This window comes from Aspergillus melleus (assembly GCF_016097325.1).
Source record: "Aspergillus melleus strain CBS 546.65 chromosome Unknown contig1, whole genome shotgun sequence".
NCBI lineage: Eukaryota > Fungi > Ascomycota > Eurotiomycetes > Eurotiales > Aspergillaceae > Aspergillus > Aspergillus melleus.
This window is the reverse complement of record NW_025763370.1, coordinates 6,591,394-6,604,710: the sequence shown is the minus strand read 5'-3', so window position 1 is coordinate 6,604,710 and position 13,317 is coordinate 6,591,394. Positions and strand designations below refer to the sequence as shown.

General features: G+C 50.1%; 5 protein-coding genes across 5 annotated transcripts; 1 reads left to right on the top strand and 4 right to left on the bottom strand.

Annotated features, from left to right (window-relative positions):
* Window positions 1-910: 910 nt before the first annotated feature.
* On the bottom strand, window positions 911-3,433 carry luA (3-isopropylmalate dehydratase LEU1; the record flags this gene model as incomplete). The annotated part of the gene is made up of 4 exons (XM_046084016.1): window positions 911-3,016; window positions 3,079-3,153; window positions 3,240-3,271; window positions 3,334-3,433. The coding sequence occupies 4 exons, from the start codon at window positions 3,431-3,433 to the stop codon at window positions 911-913; spliced, it is 2,313 nt and encodes a 770-aa protein (XP_045939979.1).
* A 575-nt stretch (window positions 3,434-4,008) lies between these two features.
* On the bottom strand, window positions 4,009-5,396 carry AAD14_1 (aldo/keto reductase). Its single transcript, XM_046084015.1, has one exon. The coding sequence runs from the start codon at window positions 5,263-5,265 to the stop codon at window positions 4,141-4,143; it is 1,125 nt and encodes a 374-aa protein (XP_045939978.1). The 5' UTR covers window positions 5,266-5,396; the 3' UTR covers window positions 4,009-4,140.
* Window positions 5,397-6,106: 710 nt separating this feature from the next.
* On the bottom strand, window positions 6,107-7,463 carry LDX57_002363 (uncharacterized protein; the record flags this gene model as incomplete). The annotated part of the gene is made up of 3 exons (XM_046084014.1): window positions 6,107-6,130; window positions 6,215-6,763; window positions 7,215-7,463. The coding sequence occupies 3 exons, from the start codon at window positions 7,461-7,463 to the stop codon at window positions 6,107-6,109; spliced, it is 822 nt and encodes a 273-aa protein (XP_045939977.1).
* A 1,986-nt stretch (window positions 7,464-9,449) lies between these two features.
* On the bottom strand, window positions 9,450-11,798 carry ALG7 (UDP-N-acetylglucosamine--dolichyl-phosphate N-acetylglucosaminephosphotransferase). The gene is made up of 3 exons (XM_046084013.1): window positions 10,869-11,798; window positions 10,596-10,776; window positions 9,450-10,524 (listed from the first exon to the last, which is right to left on the bottom strand). Exons 1-3 carry the CDS (start codon window positions 11,114-11,116, stop codon window positions 9,544-9,546), a joined length of 1,410 nt encoding a protein of 469 aa, XP_045939976.1. The 5' UTR covers window positions 11,117-11,798; the 3' UTR covers window positions 9,450-9,543.
* Window positions 11,520-12,796, top strand: LDX57_002361 (putative nuclear pore protein (SEH1); the record flags this gene model as incomplete). Its single annotated transcript, XM_046084012.1, has 3 exons — window positions 11,520-11,702; window positions 11,776-12,613; window positions 12,690-12,796. The coding sequence occupies 3 exons, from the start codon at window positions 11,520-11,522 to the stop codon at window positions 12,794-12,796; spliced, it is 1,128 nt and encodes a 375-aa protein (XP_045939975.1).
* Between the last annotated feature and the right edge of the window lie 521 nt (window positions 12,797-13,317).

Below are 13,317 nucleotides of genomic sequence, written 5' to 3'. Positions count from 1 at the left end.
GGTAACACACGACCCCAAAACCTACATACAAAAAGCAACCCCATCAACTAAGCAAGCGTTTCTGTACATTTAATTGACATTTCGACGTCCGATACCATTCTCGTGGTGATTGTTATTTTCTCATTGCCCTTTCTCGACATGAACGAATGCAAAGAAGAAGAAGTCAGCTAATGACATATTCATGTGGTCACGGATGTGGATGTGCATTTTTTTTTCATGGGATATACATACATATTTTTTTTTTTCTTTCTTGGATTTATGAACTCGGATGTCGTTACGTTCCTTTTTTTGTGATTCATTGTTCTGTTCTGATTTGATTGTCTGATTTGATTTGTTTTTGCGTGTTCTTTGGATTTGATTTATGTTTTTGTTTTGTTTGTTTGGATGTTCAACCTCCCTATCTATCATGGGGGTACATAATGGGTGGAATATTTTGTACTTAATGTCTTTTTTCTTTCTTCGTTTCTATATTTAACTTGCTTTTGGTTGATTAACTTTGGATATCTTCCTGCATGATCTTTGGGGGTTGTCTTCTCCTTTTCGCTTCTCTCTACTTCTCACATAATCATCTCTCTAATGTTTATCGGGGTAGTTGTCATAGTTCATACTACGATATCATCAAATACAGTGGAAAATTGGTCAAGATTAAGTATTTGTTTGTTCCTTTGTAAGCGTTCTTCTAAGTAGAAGTTGATATCCATTATATAAAAAGCAGAACAATCTTTTGATCCCGAAAACATAACACACATTCCCAATGCGTTTCCAATTCCAATTCAATGTGTAAGGTAGCTGGTTTCCCTTTATTAAGCCAATCCCAAGCTCGTAAAAAAATTCCAAATCAAATAGTTAAACCGAAAAAAATGGCACTGCAGCTGCATAAACGTCGTATCCTGGATGTCGTAGAAAGAATCTACCACTCCAAAGGCTCGTTCTTGACATCGCCCCGGTTGGTCTTGGGGACCGGCGCCGCCTCGATGCGGGTGGCTCCGCGCTTGCCACGCTTGAGGTAGCCGCTGCCGTCGAGCCAGGGGGTGTCGAGCGTGCGCTTGCCCTCGAACGAGCGGATCTTGTCCTCCATCTGCAGGGTCAGACCGATGTCATCCAGGCCGTTGACCAGGCAGTGCTTGCGGAAGGCGTCGACGTCAAAGCTGGCGAGCGAGTTGCCCTGGGCGTCCTTGACTTGCTGGTTGACGAGGTCGATCTCGATCTCGCGGCCGGCGGTGGCCTCGGCGGCGATTTTCTGCAGAGCGGCCTCGTCGGAGATCACGACGGGGAGCATGCCGTTCTTGAAGGTGTTGTTGAAGAAGATGTCGGCGAACGAGGGGGCGATGATACACTTGATGCCGAAGTCGAGGAGGGCCCAGGGGGCGTGCTCACGGGAGCTACCGCAGCCGAAGTTGGGGCCGGTGACGACCAGGATCTTGGAGTCGCGGTAGATGCCTTGGTTAAGGATGAAGTCGGGGATTTCCTGACCGTCCTTGTAGCGGAGTTCGTAGAACAGCGCGCTTCCGAGACCGGTTCGCTTGATGGTCTTCAAGAACTGCTTGGGGATGATGGCATCGGTGTCGACGTTGGAGCGGTCCATCGGGGCAGCAATACCCTTGAGGGTGGTGAACTTGGGGAGACCGGTGCTGGAGCCGCCGCCGGAGGTGTTGGTGTGAGGCTCGTTGTCCGCAGGCAGATCCAGGATGCGGTCGAGCTCGTCCTCGGTCTCCGGCTCCTCCGCTTCCGGCTGGACATCAACCTTCGGCTGCACTTTGGCCAGAACGGGGCTGGCAACGAGGTGCTCACGGACGTCTGCAAGCTTGCCGACGATACCGGCCGTCGCGGCCATGGCAGGAGACATGAGGTGGGTACGACCACCGGCACCCTGACGTCCTTCGAAGTTACGGTTGGAGGTACTGGCGCAACGTTCCTGGGGAGACAGAATATCAGGGTTCATACCCAGGCACATGGAGCAACCAGCTTCTCGCCACTCGAATCCAGCCTCCTCGAAGATCTTGTCGAGGCCTTCGGATTCCGCCTGCTGCTTAACCAAACCAGATCCGGGAACAACCATCGCACGCTTGACATTCGGGGCGATCTTCTTGCCCTTCACGACCTTAGAAGCCGCCCGCAAGTCCTCGATACGAGCGTTCGTGCAAGAACCGATGAAGACCTTGTCGATAGGGATTTCTTTCATAGGAGTGCCAGATGTGAGGCCCATGTACTCCAAAGCGCGCTTGCAGGCAAGTTTTCGGCTCTCGTCCTCGAAGTCGTCGGGCGAGGGAACGACGCCGTTAATGGGAATGACATCCTGAGGAGAGGTTCCCCAGGAGATGGTAGGAATGATGTCCTTGGCATCCAGCAAAACGGTCTTGTCGTAAGCGGCTCCGTCATCGGAGGCCAGGCCCGACCAGTAGTTGACGGCCTTCTTCCATTCAGCACTATCGTACTTGGGGGCGAGAGGGCGGCCCTTGAGGTATTCAAAGGTGGTCTCGTCGGGTGCGATCATGCCAGCACGCGCACCGGCCTCGATAGACATGTTGCACACGGACATACGGGCCTCCATACTCAATCCGCGGATGACGGATCCACAGAACTCAATGACGGCACCGGTACCTCCAGCGGTTCCGATAACACCGATGATATGGAGGACAACGTCCTTGCTAGTAACGCCGGGGTGCAGCTCGCCATCAACCTGGATGCGCATGTTCTTGCTTCGACGAGTAATAAGGGTCTGGGTGGCGAGAACGTGTTCGACTTCACTGGTACCGATACCGAACGCGAGGGAACCGAAAGCACCGTGTGTCGAGGTGTGACTGTCACCGCAGACGACCGTCGTTCCGGGCAGAGTAAATCCTTGCTCGGGTCCGATGATGTGAACAATGCCCTGACGCTTGTCGTCCATTCCAAAGTATGTAAGACCGAAGTCCTTCACGTTCTGTTCGAGGGTGCTGCATTGAAGGCGAGAGTCGTTTTCTTGGATGAAGTCGTCGACGTTCTTGAAGGATTTTCGGGAGGAGGTCGGGATGTTCTGCGATTGAGTCAGTGTCGTTGCCTTCGAAGAAAGACGAAGAAAAGAAGAGAATCACGTACGTGATCGACAGTGACCAAAGTGCAGTCCGGCCGGCGGACTTTTCGGCTGGCATTCTTGAGTCCCTCAAAGGCTTGCTATATGATCGTTAGATTTTATATTGCACCCCAAAAGTGAAGAAGTTGAAGTGCTGGTAGAAATCGCACGGATCGGCTCTACTAACCGGTGAAGTCACTTCGTGAACCAAATGTCTGTCTGCAAAAAGAAATTAGATCTTCTGAGCCCTGAAATAGCGTCGCGAAGTGATAAAGACTTACCGATATAGATGAGAAGAGTGCCATCTTCCTGCTCGTTGACAATGTGATGGTCCAAGACCTTATCGTACAAGGTCTTGGGCTTCTTGTCGGCGGAAGGCATGAGGGGCAAATGGGGAAATCGAATGGATTGTAGGGAAAAGAGGGAGGAGAGAAAAGGATAAAAAAAAGCGAGTCACTGGCAAGAAGCTAGCAGTGTCTCCAGAAGTCAAGAGAGTCAAGAGGGTATAATCTGGAGAAGGCGGAGGGAGAGAGAGGCGTGGATGCAATGCTTTAAAGCCCCGACGAGACCGCGATGTCGCTCGACACCCGACGAGGGGCCTTCCCGATCTCGGCTGGTCAGCGCCCAATGTCTGGTCGGCCATTGGCCACACGCGGGACCCACCGTGACTCGGGCGACCGACACCGGCGCGGCGTGCGCTTAGGCTCGGCGCCGGGATCACGGGACCTGACAAACACTCGGCCCGTGATTGACCAATCCGTCGAAGGATTTACGCCATCTGCAGGGATTGCAGGGATGCTCTGATCTATATCATTGACGGTGCGACTCCGGAGCCTCATATCCGCGCATGAGCTCTTCAACAGGTATTTTGCTCTCAACACTCAGACTTACACATTGACGGGGTATGGACGAGACTTCCAGCAAAAATGAGAACTCTCTACGGAGGTGGAAAGAAGCATTCTATGACGTAATTTTATATTAGTAACCAGAATACTCAAAGTGGGCTCAATTAGGTACAAAATGTGGAATATGAGTGGAACAAGAACGATTCTATGAGCAAACTGATGGACTTTCGGCTGTTGACGGTTTCAAAAGGCAAACGCTGCATTCGCCGCCAGCAATCCACTCGCCTGGCCTGTCACCTTAGGATCAGGTCCAATGAAGTTGTTGGGGAAGCCCACATCTAAAGGTCGCACACTCTCGAGGTATTCGATTTGTTTCGGAGTCAATTTGATCTTCAACGCCTGGATGTTGTCGTGGAGATACTCGACCTTTCTACCACCCACCAAGGGGAACACGTTGGGTGCCTTGGCCATAACATAGGCCACCGCGATGGCCGTCACGGATTCGATACCGTGCTCCGAGGCCACCTTAGCCAGGGCTTCGCTCATTCGGATTTCGTCTTCGGTCTGATCGCCGTTGCCTAGCATGCGTCGCAGTCCTTCGCCTGTCTGCTTCCGCTCCTCGACAGCCTTCTTGGTCTTGAACTTGCCGCTCCCAAGGACATCCCAGGGGGCTAGAGCCATGCCGAAGTGTCGCGCCATGGGGATAATTTCCCTCTCAAAGTCACGCAGCATCACATTCCAGCGTCCCTGGTAGATGCTGAAAGGCGTCTTGCCGTGGTCTCGAGCGTAGGTGTTGGCCGCGCTCACAACCCAGGCGGGAGAATCGGAGATGCCCAAGTAGAGGACTTTTCCTTGCTGCACCAAAATGTGAAGGCTGTCCATGATCTCTTCAATAGAGGTCGTGTGGTCCCACCAGTGGAGGTACAGGATATCGATCCAATCAGTTTGCAGCTTGCGCAAAGAGTCACGCACGCTCATGTGCAAACTGCGGCGGTGGTTTCCGCAGTGGTTAGGGGCGTGGCCCTTGCCGAGTGCGTAGCTCTTGTAGTCGGTCGTAAACTTGGTTGCGATAACCAATTGATCACGGTTCTTCCGGGATGTCATCCATTCTCCCAGCCACGTCTCAGACTGCTCGTTTTGATAGTTGTTGGCGCTGTCGATGAAGTTTCCGCCGGCCTCCACGAATCCGTCTAGGAGTTTAAAAGAGGCCTCTTTATCCATGGATCCCATGACATCGGTCCATGCATCTCCAATGGACATCGCACCTAGCTGAAGAGGCGACACCCGGAGGCCTGCAGTGGAGGAAAGAATGCGGTAGCGACCAAGCTCGGTGGCTGGTTCGGGCGCAGGAGCGAAGAGACTCGTCATGGTGGTGGATGCAGAATTAGACTGTAACAGAGAATATTTCGCCAGTTGTTGGAAGTGAAACGTTGTGAAGCGTTAAGGCGATGGAATTGAAAGTCCAGTTTCATACCTGGTATCTCTAACTTTATATAGGCGCCATTGCGTTGGAGAAGGTCCTTACTTACAAAGTTAGGTATCATCAACCTACCCATATCTCCGAAGGGATGCCACAAAGCTGACTTCATAATGGAATTCTTTGACCAGTGAGGGATGGGTTGTCCTCAAGGCTCCACTCTCCCCGTAACTGAGGGACATGCATGGCGCTAGGTTGAACATCGATGACACCGGAAATAGGCGATTGCATGAGGGAACTAAGTTAATAATCCAAGGCTGACGTGAATCCCAGCAAGGAGCCGATGGAGTTAAGGCCTCCAGACCCCGGGAGTTAAGCCGGGATGACACGGGACCTTGCTTAGGTAACCCCGCTGGTCTCTTGCAGGCGATTCTCAATTGATCCTTCACTTTCTTTCTTCACGGATTTCGATAGTGGCCGATTAGCAGACAAAACGCCATGTTATGTCTCTATCGCCGTCACACACACGCCTTGGTGTATTGCCAGCCTAGGAGTAGCAGGATGAATCAATGACACAGGTGGATGTCAATCTCCCAAGAACTATCCCAAATATACCTCCCGTCAACCGGGTTCCAACTAACAGTTACAACACTGGTCGACTTTGGCGGCCAGGGTTCTCGAAAATATAATCAAGAATCATCCATCAACTACTGGGGCTACCTTCAAGAGGAAACACCCATATTTGGCAAAATATCGTCCAGAGACCCTGTTCTAAAGATAAGCTACTCAGCATCAACCGTCGGTTGAATCGGGAATCTGGAATTGGTCATGATGGAAGTTTCTACACGGACACCAATTCTGACAGCAACACACTCTTAATTCATGCACCCCCCTCCTCACCTCTGCCTGCTCTGGCTCCATGATTATACCAAACAATATACCCACCGGCAGCCACGCAACTAAGGAATAGAATATACACTTTGATCTCCTCATGTCGATCGAACCGCTCATGATATCTCGGTGCCTCTTCCAGACGAATGGTCGCAGTGGAAATAAAACTAGGGTGGGCCCGACCCGCCGCAATTCCTCCATCAGCTGCGGTGCCATAACCTTGAGATCGACAACGCCCGCTTCGTACCGCAGATGCTTGCCGAAAAACTCGGTCACAGGGAAGGTGATGTTCTGAGCGATGGAATCTCCCAAGGGTGCTCCAGCACAGCTGCTCTGAGCCATATACACACCGACCTTCCCAAGACCGCCATTTTGAGCTGCCACGCCGACCATGTTTTGTAGGACAATGCCCTCTTGTAGGTCTCCTTTGGTGTTGATCGCTTCCATGCCCACGCAGTCCAATGCGCGGGTGACGCCCAATGGTTCGCGCTCCAGGATCTGCTGCACTGGGTCCGACTCGTTGAAGTTGATTGGAATGGCTCCGATCGAGGCAGCCCGCTATAATCGCATCGGAACGTGGTCGACTGAGTAGACGCGCGACGCACCGCGAAGGAGGGCAGAGTATGCAGCAAGTAGACCGACAGGGCCGGCCCCGAAGACAGCTACTGTGTCGCCAGGTTCAAATCCGGAGCAGTCCACCGCACTCCATCCCGTGGCGAAGATATCCGAAACCGTCAGGTAATCTCTCTAGATAGACGAGTTCGTAGAGTTGTGAGTCAAAGGCACCGGAATAAGACTATCGTCGGCGAACGGGACACGAGCGTATTCCGCCAGTGAGAGAATTCGCCCGTTAGCTGACAATACGTAAGCCACAGGAGAGCTGGACCTATATTTCTCTACCTTGCAGACCATCCAGACCAGAACCCCCTCCATAAGACTGAAGACTTTCCGGCTCCATCTCCAAGTGGCCCGAGCCCACATTATCAGGGATCACGACATAATCACCTACTTCTAGGGACGATACTGCGTTTCCGATCTCAGAAATGTACCCAATGGCCTGCTGGCCCATTCCCCAAGGAGGAGTGCCACCTTGGACCCCATGGTACATGTGCAGGTCCGAGCCACAAATAGCGGAGGTGGTGATGCGGACGACTGCATCGGTGTGTTCGATAATGTTTGGACGAGGTAGATCGACAACAGATACCTGAAAAGGGGTACCATCGAAGACGACACCTCGAATCGTAGTTTTCGGAGCCATTGTGTATTAGGATTCGAGGGGAAAAGCCTTACTATTCAGCGATCAAAATAAAGTGACGAAGAACCTGCAGAAAAACATAATAACAAGCATACAGGTCTATAAAGCCTTTTACAGGCCGTGCAATCGGTAAATACGGTTCTAGTCGCCTGCAGGCATTAACTTCACAAAACGACGCATGTTGAAGCTCATGAGCGCAAGCCCTCTATGAGCTTACATTACCGTAGATGTTTTGGACAATTCAGTATTAGTCGAAATTAAGAGATATAACCTTGACTAATTCTCAGAAGGAAAGAGCATGGAAATGTCAGAGAAGGAAAGAACATAGAAAATGAGAATTGAATGGACATTCGCCAAAAAGCTGATATTAAGTTGAAGTTTGAAGGATCTGCTAGCAATAGTGACTGAAAATGATATGTTATTGGGCATGCTGAAAAACCCCCTTTAGAATCCGGTCGACCTTTTCAATTGTATAGTCACTCAAGTTCTCCCCCTTGATGTTAACAGGGGCTTCGGTATCACCACAAGGTATACTATGAATCCACCGCACAAACAGCTCGTAATTATCTTTCAGATTCTCAGTAAAATCGTAGAATCTGCTTTTCGAAATGTGAAGATGTTCTCCATCATGGTATGCCTGCAAGATTCGCGCTTTGGATCTGAAAACGGAAATCACCAAAATCTATATGAGAACGATGATTAGCGGGGGAATTGTTACAGGTCCAATAAGTTCCAGGCTTAGAACTAGGATTAATGTGAACGAGAGGAAATCTCACTGGAAAAGTATAGTGCTGTATATAACCGAATTGAATCATTCTCCATCTCATATACGCTACAATAGGTAGCAACTCACTGCGACGAAGATCTTCCTCGGCTTCCGTGTAATGAATTACCCTGAAACTGCAGTGAGGTTTTTCGAGTGTTGTTGCTTGGATATCTCCTCGTGTTTGCCATTCAAACAGAACATCGGGCGTGTGTTCACCTGTTCCAATGCTCGGCGTCTCTTTGTAGCATCTTCACAGTCGGATTTATAATCAGTATTACTCATTATAGACTTGTGTCATAGTGATAAAAGATTGCTCACTTTTGCTGGATCCAAGGCCGTTCGATTTCATTCCGAAGCCCTGCACCCCAGAGTTGATTTAAAAGACTCTGCATCGTGATGTCGACACGGCGTGATTCTTCACTATATCCCTCGGTCCACTCGGAGAACTGCACCCTCTCCCATTCGATGACTGGTAGCTTGTTCTTTGGAAACGGCCTGAAGAAAACAGGTTCCTCCCCAAAAGCTTCTCTCAGAAGGTCAAAGGATGATATTTTGATACCAAGGTTGTCCAAATTATGATCAGTCAGTTCCAAACATTTTGAATTCTTTGCTGTCTCCAGAATTCGTGTCAGGGAACGGCATATGATATTTGTTCTCGCCACACGGCTAAGAACAGCCGCTCGAGTCTTCTGAAATTTTTCGTTGACTCCCATCGTAGGTTTGCAGGCGGTTGACAACAGTAGACCAAGTTGCCTTGCGGCTCAGCTAACGGTATAAACAAAGAAATAAGGCACAGAGAGAAGTACTTTTTGCTGGTACAAGAGCACTGACAGCTGGTATATATACTCGAGTCGACTTGATACTCCGTATGTTCCATAGAAGTGGCGGAAGCGAGTAATCCGGGGATGTTACCGAGGCAACAAATTATGATTGCTGCAAATAGTCAGTTATCCTGACCTCCCGGGTAACTACTGGTCAAATCATGGCACTTGCTTAACCTTTTTTTGGCATCTACTCAATTACAGGTCTCGTATCCCATTTGGGTCTGTCATCCGTTAGCAATGTACAGATAAACGAGATAAACTATAAACTAACATGGCATGATAGCCGAATGTCATCATGTCGCATGCGTCGCCAGTCCTGCAGACCTCGGCCTACATTCGCAAAGTACTTGATTGGAAGGTACTGGCTCACGATGTACTGTGGCTAGAATGCAATTGAATGCCATTGCAACCTATTCTATCTAATAAAAACTAATACACATAATACCCGCTCAAGCTCCATAGAATGATCATGTTTCGAACCAATCGTTCTATTCTATACTGCATATCGAAACGCTCGGTTGTCCTCGCGAAAGACCAGCAATGCAAGACAATGTCGCACAAAGAGACCAAACAGACCACAAACAAACTGAACAATGACCATGCTTAGGGCCAGCCGGTCTTCTCTCATCGGTCCCCACCAGACTAACCAGAGATTGAGAATAGTGAGATTCGTGGACTCCACGATCTGGCCCTTGTCGTTTTTCGTGACGCGTACTAGTCGCAGGCTGTGCAGAAGATCCAAGGCAGTCGCAACGAGCGGCGAAGGTGGCACAGTCCATTCCGTCACGGAAGCATCCAGCAGACCGCTGATGCCGTTGAACCGTGGCAGCCTGTGTCGGGGGCATGGAATCAACTTGAAAAGCTGAGGAGTCGAATACAGAAAGTTGAAGATCTGCGGAATGAAGAGAAGCAGGAGGGTCTTGCTGAAGTGTCCTAGAATGCTAACGACGGCAAACACCATGCCAGCAAAATAGCAGTAAGTGTCCCCAACAAAGACCTTGGACGGGTACCAGTTATGGAACAGCAAGGCCAGCGATACACCGACAAATGGAAGAAGAAGGTATAGAGAGAAGAGGTGCGAGTCGGTAGCGGGATGTGGGAATGGCGTAATGGGCGCGAGGTACAGCAAATCATTCGCAATGAGCAGGACCGCAATCACGAGAGATTGAGCGACCTCCACGCCGTTGATACCGGCTAACATGTTAATAGAGTTAGGACAGAATATAGAAACCGCAGCCATGTACGCATAATAAAGCCAACCAAGATCGACAAAGGATCCTAGGTAGGGCTGCAATGGCACCGGGACTACCACATGGGTGACACCAAAGTCCACAAAGTACACTATGAGCATTGGAATTGCCCCGAATGCTGGTATGAGAACTTTGTGTCTCCATCTAATGTCAAGTAGGTCATCACCAATACCCAGTATGACGATACATTGAAGAGAGAGCAGTCCAGAGAGATAGGATGCAAGCTAGAAGTCCCCAAGTCAATAATGCGGTGAAGGCAAGATGTGAAACAATGGTCATAAGATAAATCACTCACTTTTCCATGAGGAAACCGATGTAGCATCCGTCCATTTTCAACATGCTCGACTTCCAGAACAACATCGCGATTACCTCCACCCGAAGTAGCGGCCACAATATCCTTGTAGAAGGCAAAAGGAATAAAGAAAATGAGGCCTAGAAGATAGACAATAGCGCATACTGCGCCCATGGTCTCGGGACTAGTTGTCGAAAAGTTAGCGAGAACGTATCTCGTCGATTTTTGCAGCCTATCTACACGGATCAAGGAAGGAAGGAGATATCTGTAACGTACATCTCCGGTCTTCGAGGTTTCGCCATATCCCTGCCCTTCAGGCCAGCTTTCACAAACACGGGTCCAAGCCATCGGATCAGACTGAAGGTGATCGCAAATACGATCCCACTGAAGGCAATTGACGCCACCAAGGGCGCGCCTTCACCTTGGAATGAATTGAAGATAATACCCAGGCAGACCCCCACAAGGATCAACAGACGCCAAGTCTCCCGCGAGGAGAGAGAACTGGAAGTTGCGGAACTCATCATGAACGGACCGATGCCAGCATGCCTGTCTCACTGGCTCCTGTCCAAAATATAACTCTCCTGTCGAGAGAAAGCAGACGACGCCGAGGACGCGCAATGCAATGTGGCATTTAAAGCAAAGACACTAGACAGTATGTAAATTCTGCCGGATGATTGCGACCGCCACGTCAGGCGGTGTACGTGGCTCCCCAGGCTTCGACGGCTTACATAACTGCTCCCTCCCAGCCATTCGACGGGATTGTTTCGCCGGCTTCACATGCACGTCCCGCTGGATTCCATACATGGAGATTCGTCGCCAACCGGCCGCTCTCAATTTAGTACGTGTCTGTATGCCTCACCGTGGTGGCTGAGGCTGCTTGCCAGGCTTTATTTTGGGTTGGTGACACCGACTACCCCTCGGCCCGACATGTCTGGATTCGCCGATTTCGACGCCGGTCATCGTGACTTGGTATCGGTCACCAAGTTCAACTTCTATGGCAACCGCATCGTAACAGCATCGTCCGACCACCGCATGAAAGTTTGGGATCAGAAGGATGGCGAGTGGCAGCTCACCGACACCTGGCGTGCTCATGACGCCGAGATCCGGGATGTAAGCAACACCACCAGCCGTCCACCCCCTGTTCCCTGCACGCTGCTACGGAGAGGTACTAACCCCTGCAAAGGCAACGTGGAACGGTCCGTTCACTGGCCAGCATATTGGCAGTGTAGGTGAAGACATGAAATGCAAGATCTGGCAGGAAGATGTTACCCAGCCGCCCAACTCTGGCCGCCGCTTCAGGGCTGTCTTTCGGATGACGGCGCCGCAGCGACATCCATTTGTCTCAATTGACTTCCGCAACATTGACCTGGAGTCATATTTTGCCGTGATTACACGTGATGGCTATTTGATGATCATGGAACCAGTCACTCCAGACACACTTACGGACTGGCAACCTCTGGACCAGTTTCGCGTGTGTACTGCACCCGAGCGAGGAGAAGAAACCAGCTTCAGAGTACAATTCCATCAGGATCCCACGGACATCACGCATTCCGTACTACCTTCTTGGGATCGCAAGAGTCTTTCACTGGTGGTTGCGGCTATGGATAGCGTCAAAGTATATCGCACGGACGCGAATCGTCGCTTCTATCATGCCATCGAATTGTCAGGCCATGGAGGGCTGGTTCGAGATATCGCCTGGGCCAATGGATCAGTTCGAGGTTACGACCTAATTGCAAGTGGCTGCAAGGACGGGTTCATTCGGATCTTCGAAGTGTATACTACGTCATCCAACCAGGGGAGCCAGAACTCCAATGGGAGCCATGTCGATTCCATTAATAACCAATCATCGACCCGGGCAACATCACAATCAGGAATTGGCTCTGCTCTTGCGAATCGCGCACCTGCGTCGTTGTCCAGTCGCGCCGCTACCGATGATAACCCGTTCAAACATTCGTACAAAGAAATTGCGTGTCTCGACAGCAAACACCTTGACGTGTGGCAAGTGGGGTTTTCCTATGCCGGTGAGTACTACACTTACTTCACTAAGTTCACGCTCTTCGCTTTTTCATTTGGATAGCTCTCTTACTCTAGGTATAGGTGACTGTCTAATTTCATCCGGCGATGACGGCATCGTACGATTTTGGAAGAAATCTTTGTCCGGTGAATGGCTCGAATATGCAGAAACGGACATGACGTACCAATGAGTGATCATATTCTCATTTGGCTCCCGTTATTCTACTTTATCTTCACATTTCCTTCGTTGATTTCTTTTTTGATAAGATCTTTCGACATTTTGGACAATTCGACTATTCAGGAGAAGGGTGGGCTCGAATCTTACATTGACGGGCGTTCTTGTACACACGGTTGTTGCATGGGAGTACTCTCCGTGTGATTGTCATGTTTAGTAGACAGTGATACCCATACACTCTCGGGGCTACAAGCTTCTAATATTTTGTATCCTAGTTTGTTGTTCTTTAATTCCACCTAATTCCCGATTCAATTGGCATCTGGACGCTTAAGCAGCCACACCTTAGGTCCTTCCTAATTTGTCTCACATGTCGTGGCTATCCTTATTCGATCAGGCAGTCGCAATCCGCAGTTCTTCCGGCCGGACACGCGATTTTCGAGCAAGTATTAAGTTAGTCGCGGGACTTTGGCAGGACTGTCTTTTATTGACCATGCACCTCATTCCTTACCACGCAAAGACCTACTTGATACCATCAAC

Excerpts from the sequence above, each read along its gene's own strand:
- ALG7 (XM_046084013.1), bottom strand. The coding sequence starts at position 11,116 with ATGATGAGTTCCGCAACTTCCAGTTCTCTCTCCTCGCGGGAGACTTGG. Across the intron at positions 10,777-10,868 it reads AAACCTCGAAGACCGGAGAT|TCCCGAGACCATGGGCGCAG; the intron begins GTACGTTACAGA and ends TTCGACAACTAG. Across the intron at positions 10,525-10,595 it reads ATCGGTTTCCTCATGGAAAA|CTTGCATCCTATCTCTCTGG; the intron begins GTGAGTGATTTA and ends GGGGACTTCTAG.
- AAD14_1 (XM_046084015.1), bottom strand. The coding sequence starts at position 5,265 with ATGACGAGTCTCTTCGCTCCTGCGCCCGAACCAGCCACCGAGCTTGGT.